The sequence below is a fragment of the Populus euphratica genome, unplaced genomic scaffold (assembly GCF_000495115.2).
Source record: "Populus euphratica unplaced genomic scaffold, PopEup_1.0 scaffold86.1, whole genome shotgun sequence".
Lineage (NCBI taxonomy): Eukaryota > Viridiplantae > Streptophyta > Magnoliopsida > Malpighiales > Salicaceae > Populus > Populus euphratica.
Genome location: NW_011499880.1, coordinates 1,684,592 through 1,708,930, shown reverse-complemented (window position 1 = coordinate 1,708,930; position 24,339 = coordinate 1,684,592). Strand labels below are relative to the sequence as shown.

General features: G+C 33.5%; 3 protein-coding genes across 4 annotated transcripts; all 3 read left to right on the top strand.

Moving 5' to 3' along the window:
- The first annotated feature begins 422 nt into the window (after positions 1-422).
- LOC105129276 (phosphoenolpyruvate carboxylase) lies at positions 423-6,784 on the top strand. Its single transcript, XM_011031267.1, has 11 exons — positions 423-531; positions 895-1,076; positions 1,397-1,788; positions 1,967-2,051; positions 2,640-2,862; positions 2,990-3,093; positions 3,210-3,297; positions 3,809-3,963; positions 4,459-5,457; positions 5,546-5,932; positions 6,268-6,784. Exons 2-11 carry the CDS (start codon positions 906-908, stop codon positions 6,562-6,564), a joined length of 2,901 nt encoding a protein of 966 aa, XP_011029569.1. The 5' UTR covers positions 423-531; positions 895-905; the 3' UTR covers positions 6,565-6,784.
- Positions 6,785-9,035: 2,251 nt separating this feature from the next.
- Positions 9,036-14,090, top strand: EBS3 (Alg9-like mannosyltransferase family). Its single transcript, XM_011031266.1, has 10 exons — positions 9,036-9,420; positions 9,494-9,581; positions 9,683-9,842; positions 9,947-10,164; positions 10,239-10,534; positions 12,113-12,227; positions 12,304-12,442; positions 13,165-13,361; positions 13,448-13,537; positions 13,638-14,090. The coding sequence occupies exons 1-10, from the start codon at positions 9,134-9,136 to the stop codon at positions 13,767-13,769; spliced, it is 1,722 nt and encodes a 573-aa protein (XP_011029568.1). The 5' UTR covers positions 9,036-9,133; the 3' UTR covers positions 13,770-14,090.
- Positions 14,091-20,445: 6,355 nt separating this feature from the next.
- Positions 20,446-23,771, top strand: LOC105129274 (14-3-3-like protein D). Of its 2 annotated transcripts, none has more exons than XM_011031265.1 (7): positions 20,446-20,669; positions 21,288-21,594; positions 21,695-21,782; positions 22,420-22,529; positions 22,642-22,790; positions 23,337-23,386; positions 23,482-23,771. In XM_011031265.1, exons 1-7 carry the CDS (start codon positions 20,597-20,599, stop codon positions 23,482-23,484), a joined length of 780 nt encoding a protein of 259 aa, XP_011029567.1. In that variant the 5' UTR covers positions 20,446-20,596; the 3' UTR covers positions 23,485-23,771. The 2 variants fall into 2 exon arrangements, with proteins under 2 accessions (XP_011029567.1, XP_011029566.1); XM_011031264.1 differs by having other exon boundaries at positions 23,334-23,386.
- The last annotated feature ends 568 nt before the right edge of the window (positions 23,772-24,339 follow it).

Sequence of the window (24,339 nt, the reverse complement as noted above, 5' to 3'; positions counted from 1 at the left end):
TACTACAAGATTAATCACATTTGATAAAATTTATTACCAATTATCTAATTTTCTACCAATTATCTGTCATCAAAGTCATGATTTGTTTTTTTGTTTTTTTTTTTCAGTTAGCAATGCCTAATTATTACTTTTTTAGGTTAATTTTTTTTTAACGTCCGCGGCATATCACGGTATGGAGGAACGTTTACTGAAAGCATATTCCGTGAGTTATAGAGCACAAAGGTACAAAATAGAAGATAAGGCTTTCTAAAAAGTAAAGAGTAAAAGACTTTAAATGTTTAGAGAGAGAGAGAGAAGGAGTGTTATTCGTCGGTTTTAACTAAAGTTTCGGCTGTTTTTGTGTTGTGCAGGCAGCAAGTGGACATTGTTTAGAGCTTAGATGCATAGAAAGGAAAAGATCGGTCTCTTTTCTATTATAAATAGTCTTTACTTGTTCTGTCTTTGTATCTCGACCTCACTCTCTCATTCATCCCTTTCTTTATCTCTCTCTTCTTGTCTCTTTCTCGTCAAATCTTACTTGCCTAGACTCAGGTATTCCATTGTTCCCACCTGTGCTTCTCCAAAATCTGAACTTTTTTTTTTCTTGGCATCACATCAGTGTCCTCGCTTACTCCATTATTTCCATCTGGGCTGCTCCAAAATCTAAACTTTTTTTTTGGCATCACATATCACTGTCCTCTGTTTCTACGTGCATCTTATTGCTTTTATCACCCGCCATTTTTTTTTTTTTTATATACGAGGGTTTTCTATATTAAAACTTTGATTTTATTGGCCAAACTTTAGTGGGTTGCGGTCAGATTTTGGGATTATCGCTCTATTTTTTTTTTATCTATTCGTGTTTGTTTAACTTTTAATGTTGCTTTCTCTTTTTTTTTGCGTGCTTGATTGAAACAGAGAGTTCTTTTATGGCAAATACTAGGAATTTAGAGAAGTTGGCATCGATTGATGCTCAGCTTAGGCTTTTGGTCCCTGGAAAAGTTAGCGAAGATGACAAATTGATTGAGTATGATGCTCTGCTTTTGGATCGGTTTCTTGACATTCTTCAAGATTTACACGGAGAGGATCTCAAGGAAACGGTGAATATTATTGAACTTGACCTCCCATTTGTTTTTGTTTCTATCTTATCTTGATCATTATGTGCTCAAACTTGATTTCTCCATCTTGCAAAAGACTTGATGCTCCTTTGAATATGTTTTAAATTTGCGATATCTATTGATTTTTTTTTTGGGTTTTGCTGGGATTTTGAATTATTTAGCTTTCGTGTTGTGTATGATCGTACATAGTTACATCAGAATTTTCACGTACGTGCTTTTTGGGCCTTGCTATACGACATGATGAGTGATGTTTATGTACCAAGGTATATTAATTTACAGAACTTCTAATGTGTTCTACTTAGGTCCAAGAGTGCTATGAGCTTTCTGCTGAGTATGAAGGGAAGCATGATCCCAAGAAGTTGGAGGAGCTTGGAAGTGTCTTGACTAGTTTGGATCCTGGGGACTCCATTGTTATTGCGAAGTCTTTCTCCCACATGCTTAACTTGGCCAACTTAGCCGAGGAAGTTCAAATTGCGTATCGGCGACGGAACAAGTTAAAGAAGGGAGACTTTGCTGATGAGAACAATGCTACTACAGAATCAGATATTGAAGAAACTCTCAAGAGACTTGTTAGTGAAATGAAGAAGTCTCCTGAAGAAGTTTTTGATGCTTTGAAGAATCAGACTGTAGATCTTGTCTTGACTGCTCATCCTACGCAATCAGTCCGTAGATCTTTGCTTCAAAAGCATGCAAGGTTTGTTCTTTATCTTATTGTTGTGTTTTGTATTTCAGTTCTTGTTCTTTCTCACCGAGGGTTTAATTGTAGTTGTAGTGCATGTCTTCTTTTACTGTTCCTCAGTCGAATTAAACACAGCATCTGGGGTTTGCTTTGCTAATAATGGCGTCCTATATTACTTATTCTCGTTGTCCAGGTTACGGAATTGTTTGGCCCAGTTGTATGCCAAAGACATCACTCCTAATGAAAAGCAGGAGCTTGATGAGGCTTTGCAGCGAGAGGTAAATGCTTTCTTAAAGTCTGTTTTGATTTATCCGAAGTACAGGTTATTCTACACAGTTTATAAATCTTCCTTTCTGTTCATGTTATGTTCACCTGAAACCTGAAATTAGGATTTTCTTAGATGGGAGGAATGGTTTTGAAGGCCAGCAGATCTTTGCATGTTTGCAACGAGCAGTGCTTTATTTACTCCAACATACATAAGAATACATGCCCAAATGGCATTTTTCTAAATGTTTCTAAATGATGAAAGAACATATTCTTATTTCTGTTTATTTATATGGATATGAGTTTAAGCATTATTTTGCATATGTTTTTAACATTGATGTACATAAACTGGCCATAAATTTATCAAATTCCTGGACAAACTTTTTTGTACCTATCACGTGCTTCCTTTTTTCCCCCCTGACTATCTGGCTTCAGAAAGTGACTTTTTGTTGTTTTGAAGTTTTCCATAAGATCTAAGAAATAATTTGCAGCGTGTTCCTACAGATGCACACATACAGATCAATTATGTTTCACAAATTTATTGAAGCAATAGGATTGCTGATCTTCTTTTCCCTTTCATTCATTTTTTCCCCTCTGTGTAGATTCAAGCTGCTTTTCGTACAGATGAGATTCGAAGAACCCCTCCAACTCCCCAAGATGAGATGAGGGCTGGAATGAGCTACTTCCATGAGACAATCTGGAAGGGTGTCCCAAAGTTCTTGCGCCGTGTTGATACTGCTTTGAAAAACATTGGGATTAATGAAAGAGTTCCTTACAATGCTCCTCTTATTCAATTCTCTTCCTGGATGGGTGGTGATCGTGATGGTATGATCTTTCTCCTTCTATGAAATTGTTTCCATTCTCCGTGGGAATATTTAAGTTCTTTATATGAAGTCAAGTCTGTAAATCTCTCTTGCTTGTTGCTCAATGTTTCCTTGATATGAAAGTGCAGGTAATCCAAGGGTGACTCCTGAGGTTACAAGGGATGTTTGCTTGTTGGCAAGAATGATGGCAGCTAACTTGTACTACTCCCAAATAGAGGATCTGATGTTTGAGGTTTTTAGTGTCTGGAAATAATTTGTTGTAGCTTCATTGTTTATGAAGAGACCTTTTCTAACTTCTTACCTGTTGTTGTTATCATGCTAATTTCCTCTCAATGTTTTCCTTGGCAGTTGTCAATGTGGCGCTGCAGTGACGAGCTCCGTGTTCGTGCAGATGTACTCCATAGATCCTCAAAGAGAGATGCAAAACACTACATAGGTAACATTTGGAATGTCATTTATGAGTGAATTCTTATTTCCATTTCACATGAATATGTTAGTGAGCTTTCTTGTTATGTAACTGAGCGAAAAGAATTAATATAAACAGTCATAATGCTTTATATTTATCAGCAAAACATGTTTTCTATTCTTTTTATCTTCACTTCATTTGGAGATCAACAGGCTATGGGTTGCATGAATGATAGCTTCGCTATCCCATAAAACCTTCAACCCCATTGGCCAACCAATTTTGACGATGAGATATGCTTAACAAACATGGTCCTGATATTTTGTTAAGAGTAATGCCTTGTAGTTTTCCCCTGCTTCTAAGACAAGGGCATTTAGTATCCTCAATGAAGGGAATCCTACTAAAATTCTTAAGCATACTTTTGTATTTATCAAATGGAACTTTCTCTTATTTCTGTAATTTTGATTCTTATTCCACAGCAGTCTTTTACCATAAATTAGCTATATTATTGATTCCATAATCATTCACATCATTCTTGCTGCAGAGTTTTGGAAACAGATTCCTCCAAATGAACCCTATCGTGTGATTCTTGGTGAGCTGAGGGATAAGCTGTATCAGACACGTGAACGCTCTCGTCAATTGCTATCTCATGGGATCTCTGAAATTCCAGAGGAAGCAACTTTCACAAATGTTGAGCAGGTATCATATCTTTGGTTTCCTTTCTTTAATCCTTTTAATTGCAAGTGTATAATCATGTAGTCATCCCTGTTTGCATTTTGGTTTCTGTGTAGTATTCTGGTCTATCTGTTGCATACAACAGAAGACTATGAAAACCTAATCATAGTGCCCAACCTCAATCTCTTACTTATTGAAATTCTCTCCAAGCTGGACTTTTGGTCAAAATCAATAAAAACCTTGCATGGTCAGCTTGCCTATTAAGAGCCAAACCTGTCTTCAAATGATAAGGGAGCATTTTATTTTAGTTTGATATGATGTTGACTGATTGTGTTGTCAGAGTATCCTGTAGTGCATTATCAAGGCATACCAGGAACCATAAATTGGTTGTTTGCATGCATAGTGGTCATGAATGTAGAATCCATTAACTAAATCCAATCATGATGGGATTGAGGATTTGTTGTGTGTAGTTATATATGTAAACAACACAGCACTTATTGGGTTCTTAATTTTATGTAGTTCTTGGAACCTTTGGAGCTCTGTTATAGATCACTGTGCTCTTGTGGTGACCGACCAATTGCTGATGGAAGCCTCCTTGATTTCTTGAGGCAAGTCTCCACCTTTGGACTTTCATTGGTGAGACTTGACATTAGACAAGAGTCTGATCGTCACACTGATGTCTTAGATGCCATTACCAAGCACTTGGAAATCGGTTCCTACCGAGAGTGGTCAGAAGAACAAAGGCAGCAATGGCTTTTATCCGAACTTAGTGGCAAGCGCCCATTGTTTGGTCCTGATCTTCCCAAAACTGAAGAAATTGCTGATGTTTTGGACACTTTTCATGTCATAGCTGAACTGCCAGCTGATGGTTTTGGAGCATATATCATCTCAATGGCAACTGCAGCATCAGATGTGCTTGCTGTTGAGCTCCTGCAACGAGAATGCCATGTAAAACAACCATTAAGAGTTGTTCCGCTGTTTGAGAAGCTTGCAGATCTAGAAGCCGCCCCTGCTGCTTTGTCTCGGCTTTTCTCAATAGAGTGGTACAGAGATCATATCAATGGAAAACAAGAGGTCATGATTGGATATTCTGATTCTGGTAAAGATGCAGGAAGATTCTCTGCAGCCTGGCAATTGTACAAGGCTCAAGAGGAACTTATAAAGGTAGCTAAGCAGTATGGCGTGAAGCTAACAATGTTCCATGGTCGTGGTGGGACTGTTGGAAGAGGAGGTGGTCCTACTCATCTTGCTATATTATCTCAGCCACCAGACACCATTCACGGTTCACTTCGTGTCACTGTTCAAGGTGAAGTTATTGAGCAATCTTTTGGAGAGGAGCACTTGTGCTTTAGAACGCTTCAGCGTTTTGCAGCTGCCACTCTTGAGCATGGTATGCACCCCCCAGTCTCACCAAAACCAGAATGGCGAGCTCTGATGGATGAAATGGCAGTTGTTGCTACAGAGGAGTATCGTTCTATAGTTTTCAAAGAACCAAGATTTGTCGAGTATTTCCGTCTTGTAAGTAAAACATGTACCATGTTGTTAATAAGGTCATTTGAGTTGTTGAAGACTATATAAATAATGCTTATTTTTGTTATGATTGTAGGCCACACCAGAGTTGGAGTATGGGAGGATGAACATTGGAAGTCGTCCGTCTAAGCGAAAACCTAGTGGGGGCATTGAATCTCTACGTGCAATACCATGGATCTTTGCCTGGACACAAACAAGATTCCACCTTCCAGTATGGCTAGGATTTGGAGCAGCATTTAAACATGTCATTCAGAAGGACATTAGAAATCTCCACATGCTGCAAGAGATGTACAATGAATGGCCTTTCTTCAGGGTCACCATTGATTTGGTTGAAATGGTGTTCGCCAAGGGAGACCCTGGAATAGCTGCCTTGAATGACAAACTCCTTGTTTCCAAGGAGCTATGGCCATTTGGTGAGAAGTTGAGGGCCAACTATAAGGAAACCAAGAGCCTCCTTCTTCAGGTCAGTCACCAGGATAAATTTCTTCTTAATCTTTTCAGTGTGTGTGACAAATTAAAAGGAATATTTAGAAAAGATGAACACCGGACATCTTGCCATCCTTTTCTGTATTTTTCTAATATCTCATTCAAATTTGTTTGTTCACTGAGCCTTTCAATCATTCCTTTATTCTAATACAAAGTAGAATGTTGAATCAATCTCTACCAGAACTCAATGCGCACTGGAATTAACATCCCCTGTATTTGTCCTGCACCCAATCACAAATTTGTCCTGAATAGATACTAGCAGTTGTCAATTTAAAGCAGTAGAAAAGCCTAATGCTTTCATCTTCTTTTCAGATTGCTGGACACAAGGATCTTCTTGAAGGAGACCCATACTTGAAACAAAGACTGCGGCTGCGTGATTCATACATCACAACCCTCAATGTTTGCCAGGCTTACACCCTGAAACGGATCCGTGATCCAAACTACAGCGTTACACCACGACCACACCTATCAAAGGAAATAATGGAGTCAAGCAAACCAGCTGATGAATTGGTGAAACTGAACCCTACTAGTGACTATGCACCTGGTTTGGAGGACACTCTCATCTTGACCATGAAGGGTATCGCTGCCGGCATGCAGAACACTGGTTAGAAAACCCAGTAGGTGGTTCCGGGCTGTTTTCTTTTCGTTTCCTTCCTTCCACAGATGGATTTTGCCCAATATATATATTACTTAATGCCAGCGGGCAATGTTGCCCATCGTATGATCATGTATTATAATTTTGCTGCACTTGAATATCTTTTGAGGCCAATGGTATATGTTCTGGCCACTCAATGAGCTATGGTTTAATGCAAAATACAATATATATATATATATATATATATATATATATGCTTTAAATGCAATATGTTCTATTCGGCTATTTGTTGCCTGATTCCAGATTCCATGATACACTGCGAGTGATGATATAAAGAATTTTTGGTGATGGTGCTTGATCTGAGAATCTAACTTACTGTTGGATCCGTTGAGCTTAAATTAATCTTCTTCCACATGGAAAAGTGATAAAGTCGGAGTATGGGTACAATTATGCCATTATCTCCATTGATGTACTATCCTTGATCCAACTTTTGTTAAAGCAGAAAAGCATTCCTCATGATAAGAAAAGAAAGAATGGACAAGTGTTCTTCGATCTACAAAGGTGAACATGGTGAAAGTTCCTCCTATCCTAACTTACATTTTGTAAAAGACTTCGCAAGAAGTCTCCCTTTAGGCTCGAGCCCTTCCCCTTCAATTAAAAGAGAGAGCGATTGTAGATTATATTGTTATACAACAAACTAAAATATTTTAGTTATGTAATTCCAATTATTTCCTTTCTTAGTCCTTGAAATCTTTACTTATTTTCAGTTTGGTAATTAAACTTAGTTTCTTTTCTATTTCATCTTTATAAATTTTGTTTCCATTCAAAAAATTATAAATGCATATACAAATTATTGTGGATTAAAATAATATAATAATATTATATTTTTTTACCAATCTCAGCGAAAATCATTAGATCAAACAGTGGAGGTGATGTAGTGATTTTATAAGATTTACAAATTATTATCAAATTAATCGGAGATGGTTAGATCTTTTTATATTTTATAATATGATAAAATAATGAAATTATCTTCAAAAACATAACTTACTTAAAATGTATTTGTGAGTTTTTTAAATTTTTATTTTTTTAAACATAAAAAATAACTAAATTACTTTTTAAAAAATTATTTAACTGATGTTGATGATGAGATATTTTATATTTTCATCTTAGTTTTTTTTTTTTATATATATACACACACAATCAAGATAATTAATGATAATTTGAATTATTTAAAAAAATTATCGGCACCAAGTTTGTGCTATTTGGAAAGCATGTGAGGTGGCATTCGACGTGACTTCCAAAATGATGCCTGTCTAGAAAACTTTTGAGGCAACTCCTATTTGAGTACATTTGGTCAAGATTTTAGAGAATCCTAATTTAGAATTAGTATATTGATAAAATTGAAAAAGGGTATCCATTTCTCTTCCTTCTTTATCTCTTTAAAATTGAAAAAGATTTTTTTATTTTCTATTCTTTAGGCTCACACTTGATTTCTTTCTCATGCTTTTCTCTCTCTCTTTTTTTCTTTTCTTGAAACCAAAATAAAATATGCAAAAGAAAATAGCTAAATTCGTTGTGTAATTTCTCAAAAAAGAAAAAGAAGCTTTGTGCATCTATTATGCTATCCTTTTCCAATCCATGCTACTCGTCATTAAAATACTTCATAATTACTATAGCTGATCGTATGACATTATCTTACGTTTAAAAATGGGGCAAAGTTTGTTAAGTTACTATTCATGCTTGAATTGCAATGATTTGATATTGGTGTTCAAAGTTTAGATATAAGAATCGATCCAGTTTAATGGGTTAATTAATAAGTTTGGTTTAAGTATAGCCGATACTTTGATTTGGATTGATTTTATATTTAATTTTATAAAATTAGTTTAAAGATGAAATTATTTTATTATTTAAAAAATTAAAAATAATAAAATTTAGTAGCTTATGTTCACCAAACCTTATATTTAATCTTTATATTTTTTATTTTATTTACGATAATTTTTTTATTATTAGATATCCATCATCATCGATGCAATTACCTTGTAATATATCTTAAAATGTTTTTAGTAAAAAAAATTAATTAAAAATAAATTAAAGTAATATTTTTTATTTTTAACGTTAATAAATTAAAACAATAACAATAAAAATAAAAATAAAAATTTAATATCTTTTTTTTTTAAATAGACGAACCATGAAAAAAAACACTAAAAAGGTAACGCGTGGTAATTATTTTATGGTCAAATCAACACATGACTTTTGGTAGAGAAATTAACTTATGGTGGCCTCCCGTGCATTTTTGGTGGTGGTTTGCCTTGAAAATGGGCCGACAATAGCCTTAAACACGGGCCTTGGTCTCTTCTTGCTGGCCTGAATTTTGAGCAATAGAGAAATAAAGCGGGCCCAATAACAGTAAAAATAATCTAGAAGAAAGAGGAGCAAACAAAAAGTAAAAGCTGAAAAAGAAATCCATATTATATTTATACCAAAAAGAAAAGAAATACTCTAACATCACGCCACCAAAGTGAAGCTAGAAGCACTCATCTCCACTCCCACACCACGCCGGAAAAAGGAAAAGCCCCCTCCTCTATGGCGCTATCATTACCAACTCGGCAAAGACGTGGAGTAGCGTCTGATCTCCCATCACCGTCCTCCTCGCCATCAAAACCTTACGAAAAGGAAGACAAACGAAAGCGATCAGAGGAAGGGCAAGAACAAAAAGCAATAGGATGGTTCTTACCCTTACTCGCTTTAGGAATGTTGCGCTACTTGAGTGCTACATCAAATATCATTCATGATTGTGATGAGGTTTTCAATTATTGGGAGCCTCTTCATTTTCTGCTCTATAATTCTGGTTTCCAAACCTGGGAGTACAGGTGATTGAAATATCATTATTTTATCTCTTTTCTTAATTAAAATTTTATTTTAAAAGTGTTGTTGGTTTTGCAGTTCTCAGTTTGCGCTGAGGTCGTATCTATACATTAATTTCCATGAATTAGTCGGATTACCAGCTTCCTGGTTGTTTCCTGATGACAAAGTAAGATATTATTTTTACTTTTTGCTACTTCAATTATTCACTGTTTTTGTCGAGGGTTTGTTAAGGAGAGAGTTTCTTTTTTCTGTTTATGCGCGGTGCAGGTGAGAGTGTTCTATGCAGTAAGGTTTTTTCTAGGTTTCGTCTCAGTTATTGCTGATGCTACGCTAGTAGTAGCACTTTCAAGGAAGTATGGTAAACGACTTGCTTCCTATGCGCTCGCCATGTTATGTTTAACCAGTGGTTGTTTCTTTGCTAGCACGAGTAAGCGAGCATTTTGTGTTTTTGTTTCTATTATTCTTTATTTATTTTTTGGATATTGATGTGTTCATTTTGTCAATGTATGCTGTGTTGGATATGATTGGCAGGTTTCTTGCCGAGTTCGTTTTCTATGTATGCCATGAGTCTTTCGTCGGGATTATTTTTACTTGGGAAACCTGCTTTTGCTGTTGCCGTTGCAGCAGTTGGAGTAATTCTTGGCTGGCCGTTCTCAATTTTGGCTTTCTTGCCGATTACAATTTACTCTCTGCAAAGAAGATTTAAACAAACATTTTTAGCTGGGGCAGTCACTTCGCTTGTTCTTCTTGTAAGTGCCTTGTTGATTTGATTTGATTATTGATGTTTGTTATTGTTGCACTTTAAAGAATGTCATTCTTCCAGGTGCTCTCGGTGCTTGTTGACTATTACTACTACAAACGGTGGACATCATCTGTTTTTAATCTCATAGTATATAATGTCCTAGGAGGTGGTGAGAGCCACTTATATGGGATTGAAGGCCCTTTATTTTATCTGAGGAATGGATTTAACAATTTCAACTTCTGTTTCATCCTGGGTTTACTCTTCCTTGCATTTCTACCCATTGCAAGGAGAAAGTATGCTCCAGACCTGCTAATTGTGGTTTCACCTCTTTATATATGGCTGGGGCTCATGTCTTTGCAACCACACAAAGAAGAAAGGTTTGTTTTTCATACTATGGCCTCCAAATTCCTTGCAGAGCTCTTTGTGCCAGATTTGGTTGTAATCACCCAAGCTATCTTCCTGTATAAAGTATTGATATGGATTTGAATGTTTCTGCTAATCTTTCCATATTTTTGTGTCCTGGCATTCTTTATTCCAGTAATTAACTCTATTTCTCTCTAGTTAGCAATGTTTGTCTCCTTACCATTTATAATGTCCAGTCTTAACTATTAAGGAAATTCTAGTGGATAGAAAAGAAATCGTGTTTCAATAAATTTCTTATATTTGAGTTTGACTGACTTCAATGCCTGTTAAGTTTTCTTGCAAGGCTGACTTTTTTGTATCGCTGCATTGGTATAAGACCATTTGCTTTCAATTTATTGAAGATACTCTGTCTCAGTTTCAGGAAGTAGTTTAGTCTCATGATAAGGTTGAGGTTGTCATCTTTTGAGTGTAGTTGTGTACATGTTTTATGGTCTACTTTTGGTTACCATAAACTCTAATGCTGAATGAACCTCAAGTTAGTAGCAATTGCATTCTATTTGTGTTGCCAAATCGCCCTACTACATCTACATCAAAATGATTGGTATCGGGCAACTTTTTTAGAGTTGTAGTTGACTGGATGAATAATTTGAAATGATTTAGTATTCAGATTTCGTATTCTATGTGAGTTGCATTTGAATTTTATTATGAAGAGAGTTTGGGGGGATGTTTTCTAGTGCTAGAAAAGCAAGAAAGGGGGTTGGAAGTTAAGAATGTGTGTGAAGCATCTAATAGGGTAACTCTAGTTGAATTGAGTGGAAGTTTGTGAATTACACACGATGTTAAATTTTCCAATTCTTGGGATGCAATTTTAAAATAAAGAACAAAAGAGAAAGGTCTTGTCATGAATAGGAACTATGTACTTTGTTTTTTTCCAAAAGTCTATGGCAAAATCAACTCATATCTAGAAATGTCAGAGTGAACCTGATGGTCTTAGTTTGCTCTCCAAGAAGAATCTGAGTTGCCACTATGAGATATGCATTGGAGTGAGCTTGAAAGAGTCAAGGCAAAAACTTTCAAATAAGATAGATGTTCTGAGGATCATGTCATCCAGTCTGAAACTCTTCCTCTAATCAGTACTATATTTTGTGGATGAGGAAAGTCCGGGAATTTTATAAATGATATCCTGCTTTTGCTTCCTCACATGTAAATTACCCAACTGCACTATTAAATCTTCCCTGACAAAATTGAATCTGATTTTTTCTTGTCCAATCACAAATTCATATGTGATGCTGATAGAGGGCTTAGATCATGACACTATATGCAAACTTTATATCAGAAACCTGTGCAATGTGAAATACTTTGTCAAGGTTTGGATTGCCATCCTGCGTCTTTCTAATCTTTCGTTTGCATGCTGTTGGAAAATGTGCTGTCATTTTTAAGTTATTTGCTTTGTATAAAACAATGTTCTTTTGGTTGGTTCATATATATTTTATGGATAAAGAGATGCTTGATTATGTGTAGAGTGCAGATCTAAGTAGAGAAGAAATGGTCAAATGTTATGATGATTGATACATTTCCAACCACCACTGCAGGTTCCTTTATCCAATATACCCTCTTGTCTGTGTTGCTGCTTCAGCTGTCATTGAGAGCTTTCCTGATCTTTTCCGAGACAAATATAATCCCCATGACAATTCCTGGCCAGTTGTGGTAGGCTTCTCATCTATTCTTCTATATTTCCATGCCTATTTTATTAGCTTTAAACTTACATTACTTTTTCATGCAGATAGCTAAATTTGTTAGGCCTTTGGTTCTTGGCCTAATATTATCTGCATCCCATGCTCGTACATTTTCGTTGATTAATGGTTATGGTGCTCCTTTGGAGGCGTACAAGATTTTAGAGCACTATGATGATGTAGAAACAGGTATGATCTATTTTGGAGTCATACACTACTGGAACATTCCCACTTATCTTGTTAGTCTTGTATTTTTTGGGTGGTTACTGCTCTGCAACATTTAGTGTTGGAAAAAAGTTATCTGGTGATTTAGACCTTCTAACTCTTTTATATATATATATATATATCAATTGTCAAATTTTTGTTTAACTTTTCTGCTGTGGCTTATTTTGGTGTTGGAGAAAGTGAATTGTGAATATTCAACAAGTCATTTGTAATCGAGAATACTTATAAATGTAGTAAAATGCATGACAGTAGCTTCAGGATGGCACAAGAACCAGTTCTACTTGTAAAGATTTGCTGAACTTATTGCCCTACCTCTTGGGTCACCTTTGTATATATATAATAATGATAATGGAGAAATTACAGCATTAGTTGGATCAGGCTAATACACTCTCTGCAATTATATAATCAGTAAGAGATGATCCTCTGGCAATCTTGCTGGTAGATATTATTATTGGAGAGTTCTCTGCCTTGGTCAGGATTACCATTAAGTTGATGCAGATGATCCATTAAGTTGCAACTTGCTTTTCTTTTAAGGAACCGCTGTAGGACGTAATTGCCATCTGCTCCCCAAGTTTTGTTTAGAGAATTAATTATCACAGTTCTCAATATATTTAGGGCAATATAAATCTCATTTACATTTTTTTTGGAAGTAAACGCATCCTAGTTTTGGTTCCTGTATATTGCAGGTTCTACTCTTTGTGTCGGAAGTGAATGGCATCGCTTTCCTTCATCATTTTTTGTTCCTGAATACATCAGTGAAGTTCGGTGGATTGATGATGGATTCCGAGGTCTTCTTCCATTACCATTCAATTCTACCCTCGGTGGGACTGCAGCAGCACCTCCTTATTTTAACAACAAGAACAAGGCATCAGATGAGCAATTTGTAATTGATCCCACACCGCGTTTTGCTTTCTTTTCATCATCCTGACCTTTCTGTTATATAGTTAACAACACAAGTTTTGCATACAGATCAGAGATATTGAAGCTTGTACTTTCCTAGTTGAGCTGCAGCTTAATCGACCTTACCCTACTCGTGGAAGTGACTTGTCAACCTGGGAGGTATATATCAGAGTCCTCACCCTGTTCCCCTAACCTCTATTTTCCAGTTTTGACATTTTTATGTTCCTTAGAGAGTGTACTAAAACTGTATGCGTTGCAGCCAATTGCAGCATTGCCCTATCTAGACAGGGAGTTCTCACCTTCCATGTACCGGTCCTTTTTCATCCCGTATCTGTGGCAAGAGAAGAATGTTTTTGGAATGTACAAGTTGTTCAAAAGAGTATCAAAATGACATTAATGTGAGCTTGAGCTCAAATTCCTGTCCCCTGAGCTCCGAATTTTGCAGCCAAGTAGCTGTTCATAGCTTGACTTGACCCCCGGATCTGAAAAGAAAAGAAAAACTTGAAATTGAAAACTGGAGATGAAAATGTAGTCGCTGCACTCAACAGATATTTTTTTTTTAATTCCATGCAAAGTTTAACCTGATTGGTCCGTGATCTGTTGATGATATTCCGTAGATTAATTGTACCAAGATGCTGTTTTGGTTATGCGCAGTTGAGAAACTTGCATGGCTTTCTGCCATTCAGGAAAATAGGCTATTCTCCTGCACAAAGCGTGAGTTTGACCAGTTTCTCTTTTCGTAAACCGGAGCATGATAGATGCCATTAAGGAAAACTGGGATGGATTAAGTTTACGTTGCGTTCTCTCCATGAAAATGTTTCCTCTCTTCCATTATTGCATTCCATTGTAAACTGAAGCCAAACGCGAAAAAAAGAAAAAGAAAAAAGAAACAAAATGTCTAACCATTCATTCACGGTGGAGAATCTTGATGCATGACATACAGAAGGGCTTCGATGCGTGAAATTTTGCGATATCCTTGATGCACTGTTGTGAGTCTCCAGTAGAGTTGTAGAATGGAAATGAGCTGCTACATATGGTGTCTGAGCTAAGTCTAGTTAATAATGAACGGATTTACTTTGACGCCTCACATCCATTAACTCTTGACAGGTGATGATTTGCTGATTTCGGCGGTGCTTGATGCTTACCGTGTGGGGGCATTGCTTTCGGGTTTAAAGGCTTGTTTATGTTTTAAAAGTAATTATGAAAAAGTTTGAAACTTTTTTTTATTTTTTATTTTAAATTAATATATATTTTTAACATTTTCAGATATTTTTATATATTAATATCAAAAATAATTTTTTAAAAATTTAAAAAACTATTTTAAACTATTTTAAAATAAAAAATATTTTAAAAAATAATAACTAATATACTTCCAAACATTTATTTCCTTATTTTCTTCTCACGCAATCTATAAATTTTTCTACATTCGTGGCCCATAATTTTCTTTTTAACTTGAAAAAAAAAAATTTAGGAGAATATCATATTTTAAAGAAATAAAAGAAATTCAATAATTAAATTAAATATTTTATTAATTTAATAATACAATAAAAAAAATAAGGTAACACTAATAAAAAAATTATCCTCTGCAAAGCTATGCGAATACTTGAAACTCATAACTTAGACGTAAAATATGTTCAAATTACATGTTTATCGTACATTTTAGATCATGAGACTAAAATAATTCAATAAATAAAATTAAAATTAAAAAATTAAGAAACAAAAATATATCAAGATATTTAATATTGTAACACAGGTTATTTACTCAGTTTTATTTAATAAATTTATTTATTAAAATCAACTTGTAATAAAAATAAGCACACACATAAAATTTATTGAATTAAATAGAACAAAAAAAAAATGCAAGGCTGCATATGTTAAAAATATTATAAAAAATAAAAAAAATTAATTTAATATATATAAAAAATTATAAATGAATCATATTAACCTCTTTAAAAATTAAACATACCCAATATAATTAAAAAACATATTGCTATTTAAAAAAGGCTAAACAAGTAAAAAAAAATCAGAGTATTAATTAAAATATAAAATTATTTAAAACAAGATATAAAAAATGTATTAATTAAAAAATTAAAAATTAAAAAAAAAAAATAGAATGAGGCTAAGGGCTGATGGCCTGGTATGCAATGTCAAATGCTTAGATTATCAAGAAAAGACCCATGTGCACAAGTCTTCAATTATTTTTTTAAATATATCCAATTTCTTTGAGTAAAAAACAACATGTTATCTAGATTTTTTTAGATTTCGGTTATTGTTGTGGTCAGAAAAACAGGGTTCATATTTGTTTTCCACATAGAAACCCATTTTAAACCCATTTCTTTACCCAAAACACTTAAAACACATCCTATAAATATTAGTAATTCAATTCATAGTCTCCATAATGGCAAACAATCTTCTCAAAACTTGAAATCAACCTATAATAAAAAATCTTTCTAAGCTCAAATCTATTTTCTCAAACATTTTAAAGGATAAAAACACCTAACATGAATCTATCTCATAATACAAAAACATTTGATATAAAAATTAATTGTTTTGGTGGCTAAAATTGCTAACAACAACCTTTTTTTCACTGGAATATGAAAAACCTCTCTCTTCCCATTAAAAAAGACAAAATAAAAAAATAAAGTTTGACATAAAAATATAATTTTATAAAAATTAAAGAAATTGATCACCTAATAGCTAAACAAATAATGAGCTAAAATCAAATTTTCAGATAAATTTCAAATATGCCATTTATTTTATCCAAGTTTTTCATTTCAGTTATTAATTTTTTTAATTTAACACTTATTCATAAAGAAATATGTAATTGGATACTAATTTAGGCTAAAAAATTTTAATTGTACAAAATAAAAATTTAATGATCAAATTAATTTTTTTTTAAATCATTACTTTAATTTAGTGGGATGTAAGATGATGAACAATATTTATGCTACAGTGAAAGTAGGAGATCTTTCAAGCTAATGTGTACCCAAATAGATTTTTGCGTCGGAATACACCTTACAAAACAAATTGTTAATGTCACATGTACACAATTTTTTTTTTTTTTTGTACACAATTTTAAGAAGACTCGATCACGTCTGTTTCGGGATCAGAGTTTAAAATAAAAGTTAACCTAATACATAAACGTCATCCAGAGAATGAACGACCGGATTGAAATTTAAGATTTAAGTAACCGTGGTGTTGTGCTCTGCGGTCCGGATCAAAAGTTAATTCTAGAACAAAAACATGTGAGTATTTTTATTTTTTTTCAGTCGATAAAAAACTTGAAATGCAAATTGAAAACTTAATTTGTATATTTAATAAAATTAATTGATCATATATATGTTAATAAATGTTTTAAAAAATCATTAATAATAAATACAAATTAAATCATGATGCTAAGCAATAAATACAAATAAAAAAATATGATCTTGCATCGTGTCTTGCTATTTAACATCTTTATTTATTTATGTCTCAGCTTCTTTTTAAAAAATAAAAAGTTGAATCTAAACAAAATAACTACCTAGCACAATTTTTTTTTTAATTGATCTTACCTCGCCTTGTAATGTGCTTCCTTGCATGGCTTATATTTAAAATTCAACCGTGTTAGAGATGGTTCGGCATAATTCGCTCAACCTAGTAGGCCCAAACTCGTCCAGGTCTTTGTGTTTATGACCTAATTTGGCTCTATTATTTTTCAAGTTGTTATTCATTTTGATTTTTTTTTCAAAAAGTTTTTAAGATTTTTATACTAATGTAAACTCTCGACAAAATAAAATAGGGTTAAATTAAGATTTTAAAAAATTCCTTTTATACTTAAGGAGGGGAAAAAAATGTCAATTACCCTAGAAAAGAGTATAAAAATGGGAGATGTTCTTCTTTCCTGGCCAACAACTACAAATAAAGGGGAAGGGATGAAATTTTCAATTTTTCTCACCAAAATCTTAGAGAAAATCAAGGGATTTAGAGAAGAATTGAGGAAACACATAAAAACACCTTTAAACACATGATTAAGAAGTAAAGAGAAGCAAAATAATTAAGGAGAGGGGTTGTACATAAATAATTTAGGAGAAGGGTTGTACAATCAAAGAAAAAAACAAAAGATTCGAAAAAATTTTGACTGGTTGAGATTCAAAAACTTGAATAACATCTAGTAAATTGATAAATAACATTTACAATTTAATTTTTATTTGAACCTACACTAAAAATTCATACAATTCGAATAATATTTGAGGTATAAATCATGAAATTTAGGCTAGTGTTTATAGAAAAGTTTTTGGGAACATAAAAATTGATTATAAATTGATCAAATTTAATTAGATTAGGTTATATTTGATGTTAAATTTAATAGCACTGATGAAGAAAATATAGGATCCTTATGAGCCCAAGTGGTTGGCCAAAAAGGAAGTTAGGCACATGATATATAATTACATGTAATTAAGTGAAATTATTAATATATATTTATGTGGGGAAATGTTTTTTAAAAGAATTGAATTATTATTTAAGATTTTTTTTGAAATGTTGTTATGTAGTTGGAGATTTTGTTAACATATATACATTGATTTTAGATGCTTAAATAAAGATTTAAGTGAGCATGAAGGGTTTGTAAAGAATTTGAATTAATCATGTTGCAATATATATATATAATTTATTTTGTAACAAATATAAGAAGATAATTTGATATGTCTGTTGATACAAGAGAGGCTTTGAGTTGTGCTGCAGCAAAGAGATACTTTGAAATCTTTGATCGTAGATAGGTGTTCCAGTATTCCATATCTTCACATTTTATTTTGTAAAATTGTTGTTATAATATTTTGGATATGTTTTATTATGTTATTTTTAATTTGTAAAATATCTAAGTGGAAGAAAGTAATTTCTTGATGATGAGATTAATGCGGACTAAGAACAATAAAATTAATTATAGTGATGGGATTAATATCTAATAAGAGGAATATAATTAATCTAGGTGATGAGATTAATGCACAATAAGGAACAATATAAATTAGTATTAAAAATGAGAATAAGGTCTAGCAGTGGACATGAGAAGTTAATCTTTTCCAATATTAGAATTAATGTTTAGTACTAAGAAATGAAAATTCAATTTCTAAATGTAGGAGTTTTACCCACGGATGAATTGATAATTTAGATTGTTTATAAGTGGAAATAATATTTCTAGGCGAACTAAGAACTACCTAATGTTGGATACAGGTTAAAAAAAGCTTAATATAAAGATTATAATTTAGGAAAAAGAATGTGTATTGGAAATGATGATAAATAAGAAATATTAACATAGAAAATAAACCATATAAGTTAAAAATAGATTGTGTGAATGGTAATTGAATAAATTTTATGATGAATCGTGTTCAAACATGCCATTATATTTATTTTAATTGTTTAGGTAAATTATTATTACATATTTAATTATTGTTTATATATTTATTTATAGGTATCTCTTAGCTTCGAGTTGCATAATAAATATTTAAAGATCTTTGTTAATTTTGTAAGGGATTGTAATAATTATTTTTTTGTAATTGAATGTCAATCCACCTTAAATTATGTGATTATAAATGTAACTTAATCATGCTAGTGCATGATGTTATACTTATGCTTTTGTTGTTCCTTATACTAATAGTATTATATAATTTATGATTATAGATTTTAATTTGAATATTAAATATTATAACTACATACATGGCATTAAAATGAATTATAATGATTGTGATGAGATGTGTTGTGAAATAATAAATCCAGGCATTAAAATGAATTATAATGATTGTGATAAGATGTGTTGTGAAATAATAAATCCGGGATAGTTAAATAATAATTAGGCTTCTTGTAATCTCCTATTATAGAAAGACTTTGCTAAAAATTTGATTAATTCTTATTAAATTATAAAAAGATCATTTAAAAAATAGTAATTATTTATAAGAAATAAAACTTAAAATACATAAAAATATTAAGGTGTTGCAACCTAGATAAACTTAGATGAACTTATCATATCAATTTCAGACCTAATTGGTTTTATAATTTTTTTTTGATAAATAAAGTTTTTGATCAATTAAAAAAAAAATCACATAAAAAAAAAGTGATTGCATTAGATGTTAGGAAAAAACATATTATATGAGCTAGCCTATTTAAGCCATATGTCTCTTTCCTTTATCATTTTTTCTTTTTAGGGATTTTTATTGGGCTCAAGTGTGAGAAGACTTGAGACTAAATTTAAAAATCATTAAAAAAATCAAAAACTAATATAAAAAATAATTTAATATTTAAAACACACACATCAACATGTGACGAAAGCGATCACATAGGATGAGGCGTGTATGACTTTCCCATAGCTCCAATGGTGGCCTTCCCCGGTATCGGTAAAATCATCTCAATCGACGCTTACTTTAGGGTGGCGCGTGACGGTATCTTAATCCCATCGATCCATTCTTTGTTTCTTTTCTCTCTTTCTCTGGGTTTGCCCGCCTTATTCCTTGTCTTCTTTCCTTCAAAGATGAAGAGAAAGGGTTGCATTGTTTCCTAAAATCAAATTTTGTCTGTGGGAGTGTGTTATCTCGTCAATGTATACTGTGAGCTTCACTCACCAACCATCATATCCGACCCCACAAGCTGACTCCGAGCTTGCATGTCCTCACTGGCACAGGAAAATCCACGTCACCTATAAAATCAACGAAAGATGCTCACTTAGGTCTCTTCTAATTAGTATATTGCAGTTAGTGCAACTCAATTGGGTCCTCTTCTAATTAATCATGCACTGTTTGCCTCATGAAATGCTTACGACATTAATATTTTTTTAATTAAGAAATTGTCAAAATATTTATTTATTTAATTATGATATTATCATAGGAATCAGGTTTATTAATATTTTTTATAAATTATGCAAAACACAAGGCTGTGGAACTTATATTATGAGTATGGCAATAAGAAGGACCAATTGAAATTAAAAATAAATAGAAGGACCTCTAGAATGATAAAAAAGCTAATAGGGCCCCAATTGAAATTATAAATAATATTCAGAGGGCTGTATGCACCTTTTACTCGCTAATGAAACCCCAAGGAAAGAAAGACAAAGCAGGGTCTCTTTTTTCCACTCTCTTTTTTCTGTCTCTCCGTTCGGCTCATTTTGATAGCTAGCTGCTTTTTCTAGAGAGAGAAAGAGAGGAACGGACAGTGTTTGTTTGTGTGTGATTTTCTAGGGATAGATCAGAAATAGCCATGGATTCATCAAAGGATCGCGAGAACTTCGTCTACGTCGCTAAGCTCGCCGAGCAAGCTGAACGCTACGACGGTCGGTCTCTCCCTCTAGATATATTTATATGCGTGTTTGTTCTTTCTCTCTCACTCTAGATCTGTGCTTTCACGTTATGTTTTCGCTCATTATAGAACTCAATCGTACGACCGATCGTAGATTTATGGATTGATTAACAGGTTTAACTTACATTTCAATACTTATTACTTTTGATTTAAAAAAATTATTGAAATATATTCGTCTTCTTTTTTGGGAGATTATAAGTTAATCACGTTGAATTAAGGTTACGGATTTTAATTATTTTGATTGATTTCTTCTTTCATTTGCAACTACTTTGATGGTGCTTTTTCTTCTTCTTAATTTCACTATTATTATGTCTTTTAATGTAGGTTTTTGTGCTTAAATTTGGGATCTTTCAAAAAGAAAAAATTAACAATAGAGGAAATTTAGTAATTGCTGATTCAGTAATTATCAACTAATTAATTTGTTTATTTGTGATTGCATAGGTGAAAGGTAAAATAAAAATGGAATTATTTCTGTTCATCGAAATTAGTTTCTAGTGGAAATTCAAAAAAATAAAAGAAACAAATTTATGATGTTGATACTTTTGTTGAAAGTTGTTAGAAAACTGATAGTTTATTGTGTGATGGCATGTAGAAATGGTGGATGCCATGAAAAAAGTGGCGAACCTTGATGTTGAATTAACAGTGGAGGAAAGAAACTTGCTCTCTGTGGGATACAAGAATGTGATTGGTGCGAGGAGGGCATCATGGAGAATCTTGTCATCAATTGAGCAGAAGGAGGAGTCAAAAGGGAATGAAACAAATGTGAAGAGGATCAAAGAGTATAGGAAGAAGGTGGAGGCAGAGTTAACTGGCGTTTGCAATGATATCATGACTGTGATTGATGAGCATCTCATTCCATCATCTGTACCTGGGGAATCCTCTGTGTTCTATTATAAGATGTAAGGGTGGATTTGTTTGTGATTTTATTAATTTTTTTATGTAGATGATGTGGTTTAAATTGTCATGTGAAATTTTTGAAGGTATTTGGGTTTGGTGCAGGAAAGGTGATTATTACCGGTATCTAGCAGAGTTCAAGAGTGGTAATGAGAGGAAAGAGGCAGCTGATCAGTCACTTAAGGCATATGAGGTATGTATGCCTATTTTTTATTCTGTTTTCCTTTGATGCCATGATTAAATTCTAGGGTTTGAGAGCTTTGACTTGATTTTAAGCACTCATCTGCTCTAAACTGAGTCACAGATGGTTCTTTTCTCTCCCAGACAGTTGCACTTTTGCTGTCCGGATTATCTTGAAACGTGAATTTTCTTCATGTGCAACCTATTTTTGAAAACCCCAGGCTTTACATCCTTTCCTTGACATATATTTTCTTGTGTCTCTTTAGTTATTTCTTAGAAAGGAGAATGGTATTGAAACTTGCATTTAGGTAGCTGTAACGTCTTTATTTACTGTTAAATTGATCAGGGATTGCTTTCACTTGCATAAAATGTTGTACAGCTGTGTTTTGATGTTTTTAAACTGGCAGAGCCCTGTTTGATATCTACCAAGGCTCTTTACCTGTACAGATATTCTCCATGTGTTTTTCCCATGGGAGCATTCTTTAGTTATGGCCATTTGATTTTCTGCCAATTTTATATGGTGCTTCTTTTTCATTAAATCTGCCACCTCTACCCTTGTTTTCCTTTAACCTCGCCTCTTACATATCAGTTTATTCATCTGCATAAGGTTGACTATATAATTAGTTCTGCATGTTTGTTGGTTTTTGCAGACTGCTACATCAACTGCAGCAAGAGATCTATCTCCCACCCATCCCATTCGACTGGGTTTGGCTCTGAATTTCTCTGTGTTCTACTATGAGATTATGAGCTCACCAGAACGGTATGCAGAATGTGATTGCTTATATGTGGGAAAAGCTCTAGACTATAATTTTATTTGTGTATTGGAAAAGCTTATACATTTAAGTTCTTATTGCATTTTTGGGGTCTCTTAGGGCCTGCCATCTTGCGAAGCAATCATTTGATGAAGCTATTTCAGAGCTGGATACCCTGAGTGAAGAGTCTTACAAGGATAGCACTTTGATTATGCAACTGTTGAGGGACAACCTCACTCTGTGGACTTCTGATATTCCTGAGGATGGAGGTATCTGTCGATTCAATGCATGAAAGTTTGAGAGGGTTAAATTTTCATTTTATTTTATGAAGAATAATGGTGATCTGTTCTCTCCATTAAGTATAATACTGTACTTGGTCTAAAATGTATTGAAATCCCATTTTTGCTAGACTCTTTCTCCATAACAATAAACAAATAAATGGAAAAATTGATATACTTGACATTGTCTCATTATGAGGTTTGTGAATTCTTTAGATGCTGCATTCATGATTTCGTGTTTTTACTTGGAGCATTTGGGTTTAGTAGTATCTTACTAAATCAAATGAGCAGAGCAAAATTGAAAAGTGATGGCCCATGGACCAATTAAAATCTATATGCATTTGATTGTTTGAGTTCACAGGTACAAAATGCTTCAGATTCTTTGTAAGAAATCATAGTGGTTTTTAGTGGACATCTTCTTTAACCTGCACTTTTTGCAGCATGAATTGTCCGTTGTGCACATATGATTACAAATGTTTGTATACTGTAGGTTTTTAGTGGACAATTGACTTAGCTGAATTCTTATTTTGACAGAAGACCAGAAGATGGAAACCTCTGCAAAAGCTGGTGGGGGTGAAGATGCTGAGGTTGGTCATTTACCTATTGTGAATTGTCTGTTCTCTGAACCATTTATTTGGATTTGCAGATCTATGAACATTCATTGAATTCTTTTGTTGTGCAGTGATGATGCGACTGGAACTCTGACGTGTGAATGGGAGTAGGATGATTTTCCCACGTTGTTGTGTCATTGCTATACTTTAAGAGAGGTTTTTATGGTTTTCTCATTTGTTGTACCTTACTATTGTCACTTGGTATTAGTCTTGTTGTCCGTCAACTATGTATTAGCAGGAATATTTGTTGGGTTGTAATATGGATGGCCTACGATTATTGCTGGTTTTTAAAATTTCCTTGCAGGCCAATTATATTTCAATTGGTTGTTTTGGGTAAAGAATTCATCTTTTATTCAGTGATTACCACCTCTTCAGGATATCATGTTGGAGATCTCGGTGGATTTCTAGAAATAAACTTATGAATAGAGTTTTCTTACAAAACTGAAGTTGCGAAACTGAATAGAGTTATTCATGCTTGCAATGCTATTAGAGACGGTGAGGTCTATCTCAGCGTAGTGTTCGGGTCGCCAGTTAACTTTCGTAAGTGACCATGGATAATTCTGCTAGATAATATCATCTGTGTAGTGAAAGCTTCTGGGTGGATGATGAGTGTGTTTCAGCTTTACTGGTGTTGCATTAGAGCTGCTTTGTCTTTTGGATGAATCAGGAAGTCCTGGCTACATGTACGATCTTCATTTAAATTTCGAATCGATGCTGACGATGAAAAGAAAAGGCATATAAATGGGTAGCAAAATTATCCAGCAATGGATTTTGCGTTCTGTTGATTTTGATCATGATTCTCCATGACCTTGTACACAATCCAAAAAATAAGATCTATTAGTTGTATAAACCTCTCTTGGTCGCGGGATTGTACGCTTCTCGCCAGCTTCAATTTTCATGTGGTTCTCGTGCTCGTCCTTCTCTGATTT

Coding starts and splice junctions, on each gene's coding strand:
- LOC105129274 (XM_011031264.1), top strand. CDS start 20,597: ATGGATTCATCAAAGGATCGCGAGAACTTCGTCTACGTCGCTAAGCTC. Junction 20,670..21,287: donor GCAAGCTGAACGCTACGACG/GTCGGTCTCTCC, acceptor GATGGCATGTAG/AAATGGTGGATGCCATGAAA. Junction 21,595..21,694: donor TCTGTGTTCTATTATAAGAT/GTAAGGGTGGAT, acceptor GGTTTGGTGCAG/GAAAGGTGATTATTACCGGT.
- LOC105129276 (XM_011031267.1), top strand. CDS start 906: ATGGCAAATACTAGGAATTTAGAGAAGTTGGCATCGATTGATGCTCAG. Junction 2,863..2,989: donor GATGGGTGGTGATCGTGATG/GTATGATCTTTC, acceptor ATGAAAGTGCAG/GTAATCCAAGGGTGACTCCT. Junction 3,964..4,458: donor CTTTCACAAATGTTGAGCAG/GTATCATATCTT, acceptor AATTTTATGTAG/TTCTTGGAACCTTTGGAGCT.
- EBS3 (XM_011031266.1), top strand. CDS start 9,134: ATGGCGCTATCATTACCAACTCGGCAAAGACGTGGAGTAGCGTCTGAT. Junction 9,582..9,682: donor GGTTGTTTCCTGATGACAAA/GTAAGATATTAT, acceptor TGCGCGGTGCAG/GTGAGAGTGTTCTATGCAGT. Junction 10,165..10,238: donor TCACTTCGCTTGTTCTTCTT/GTAAGTGCCTTG, acceptor TCATTCTTCCAG/GTGCTCTCGGTGCTTGTTGA.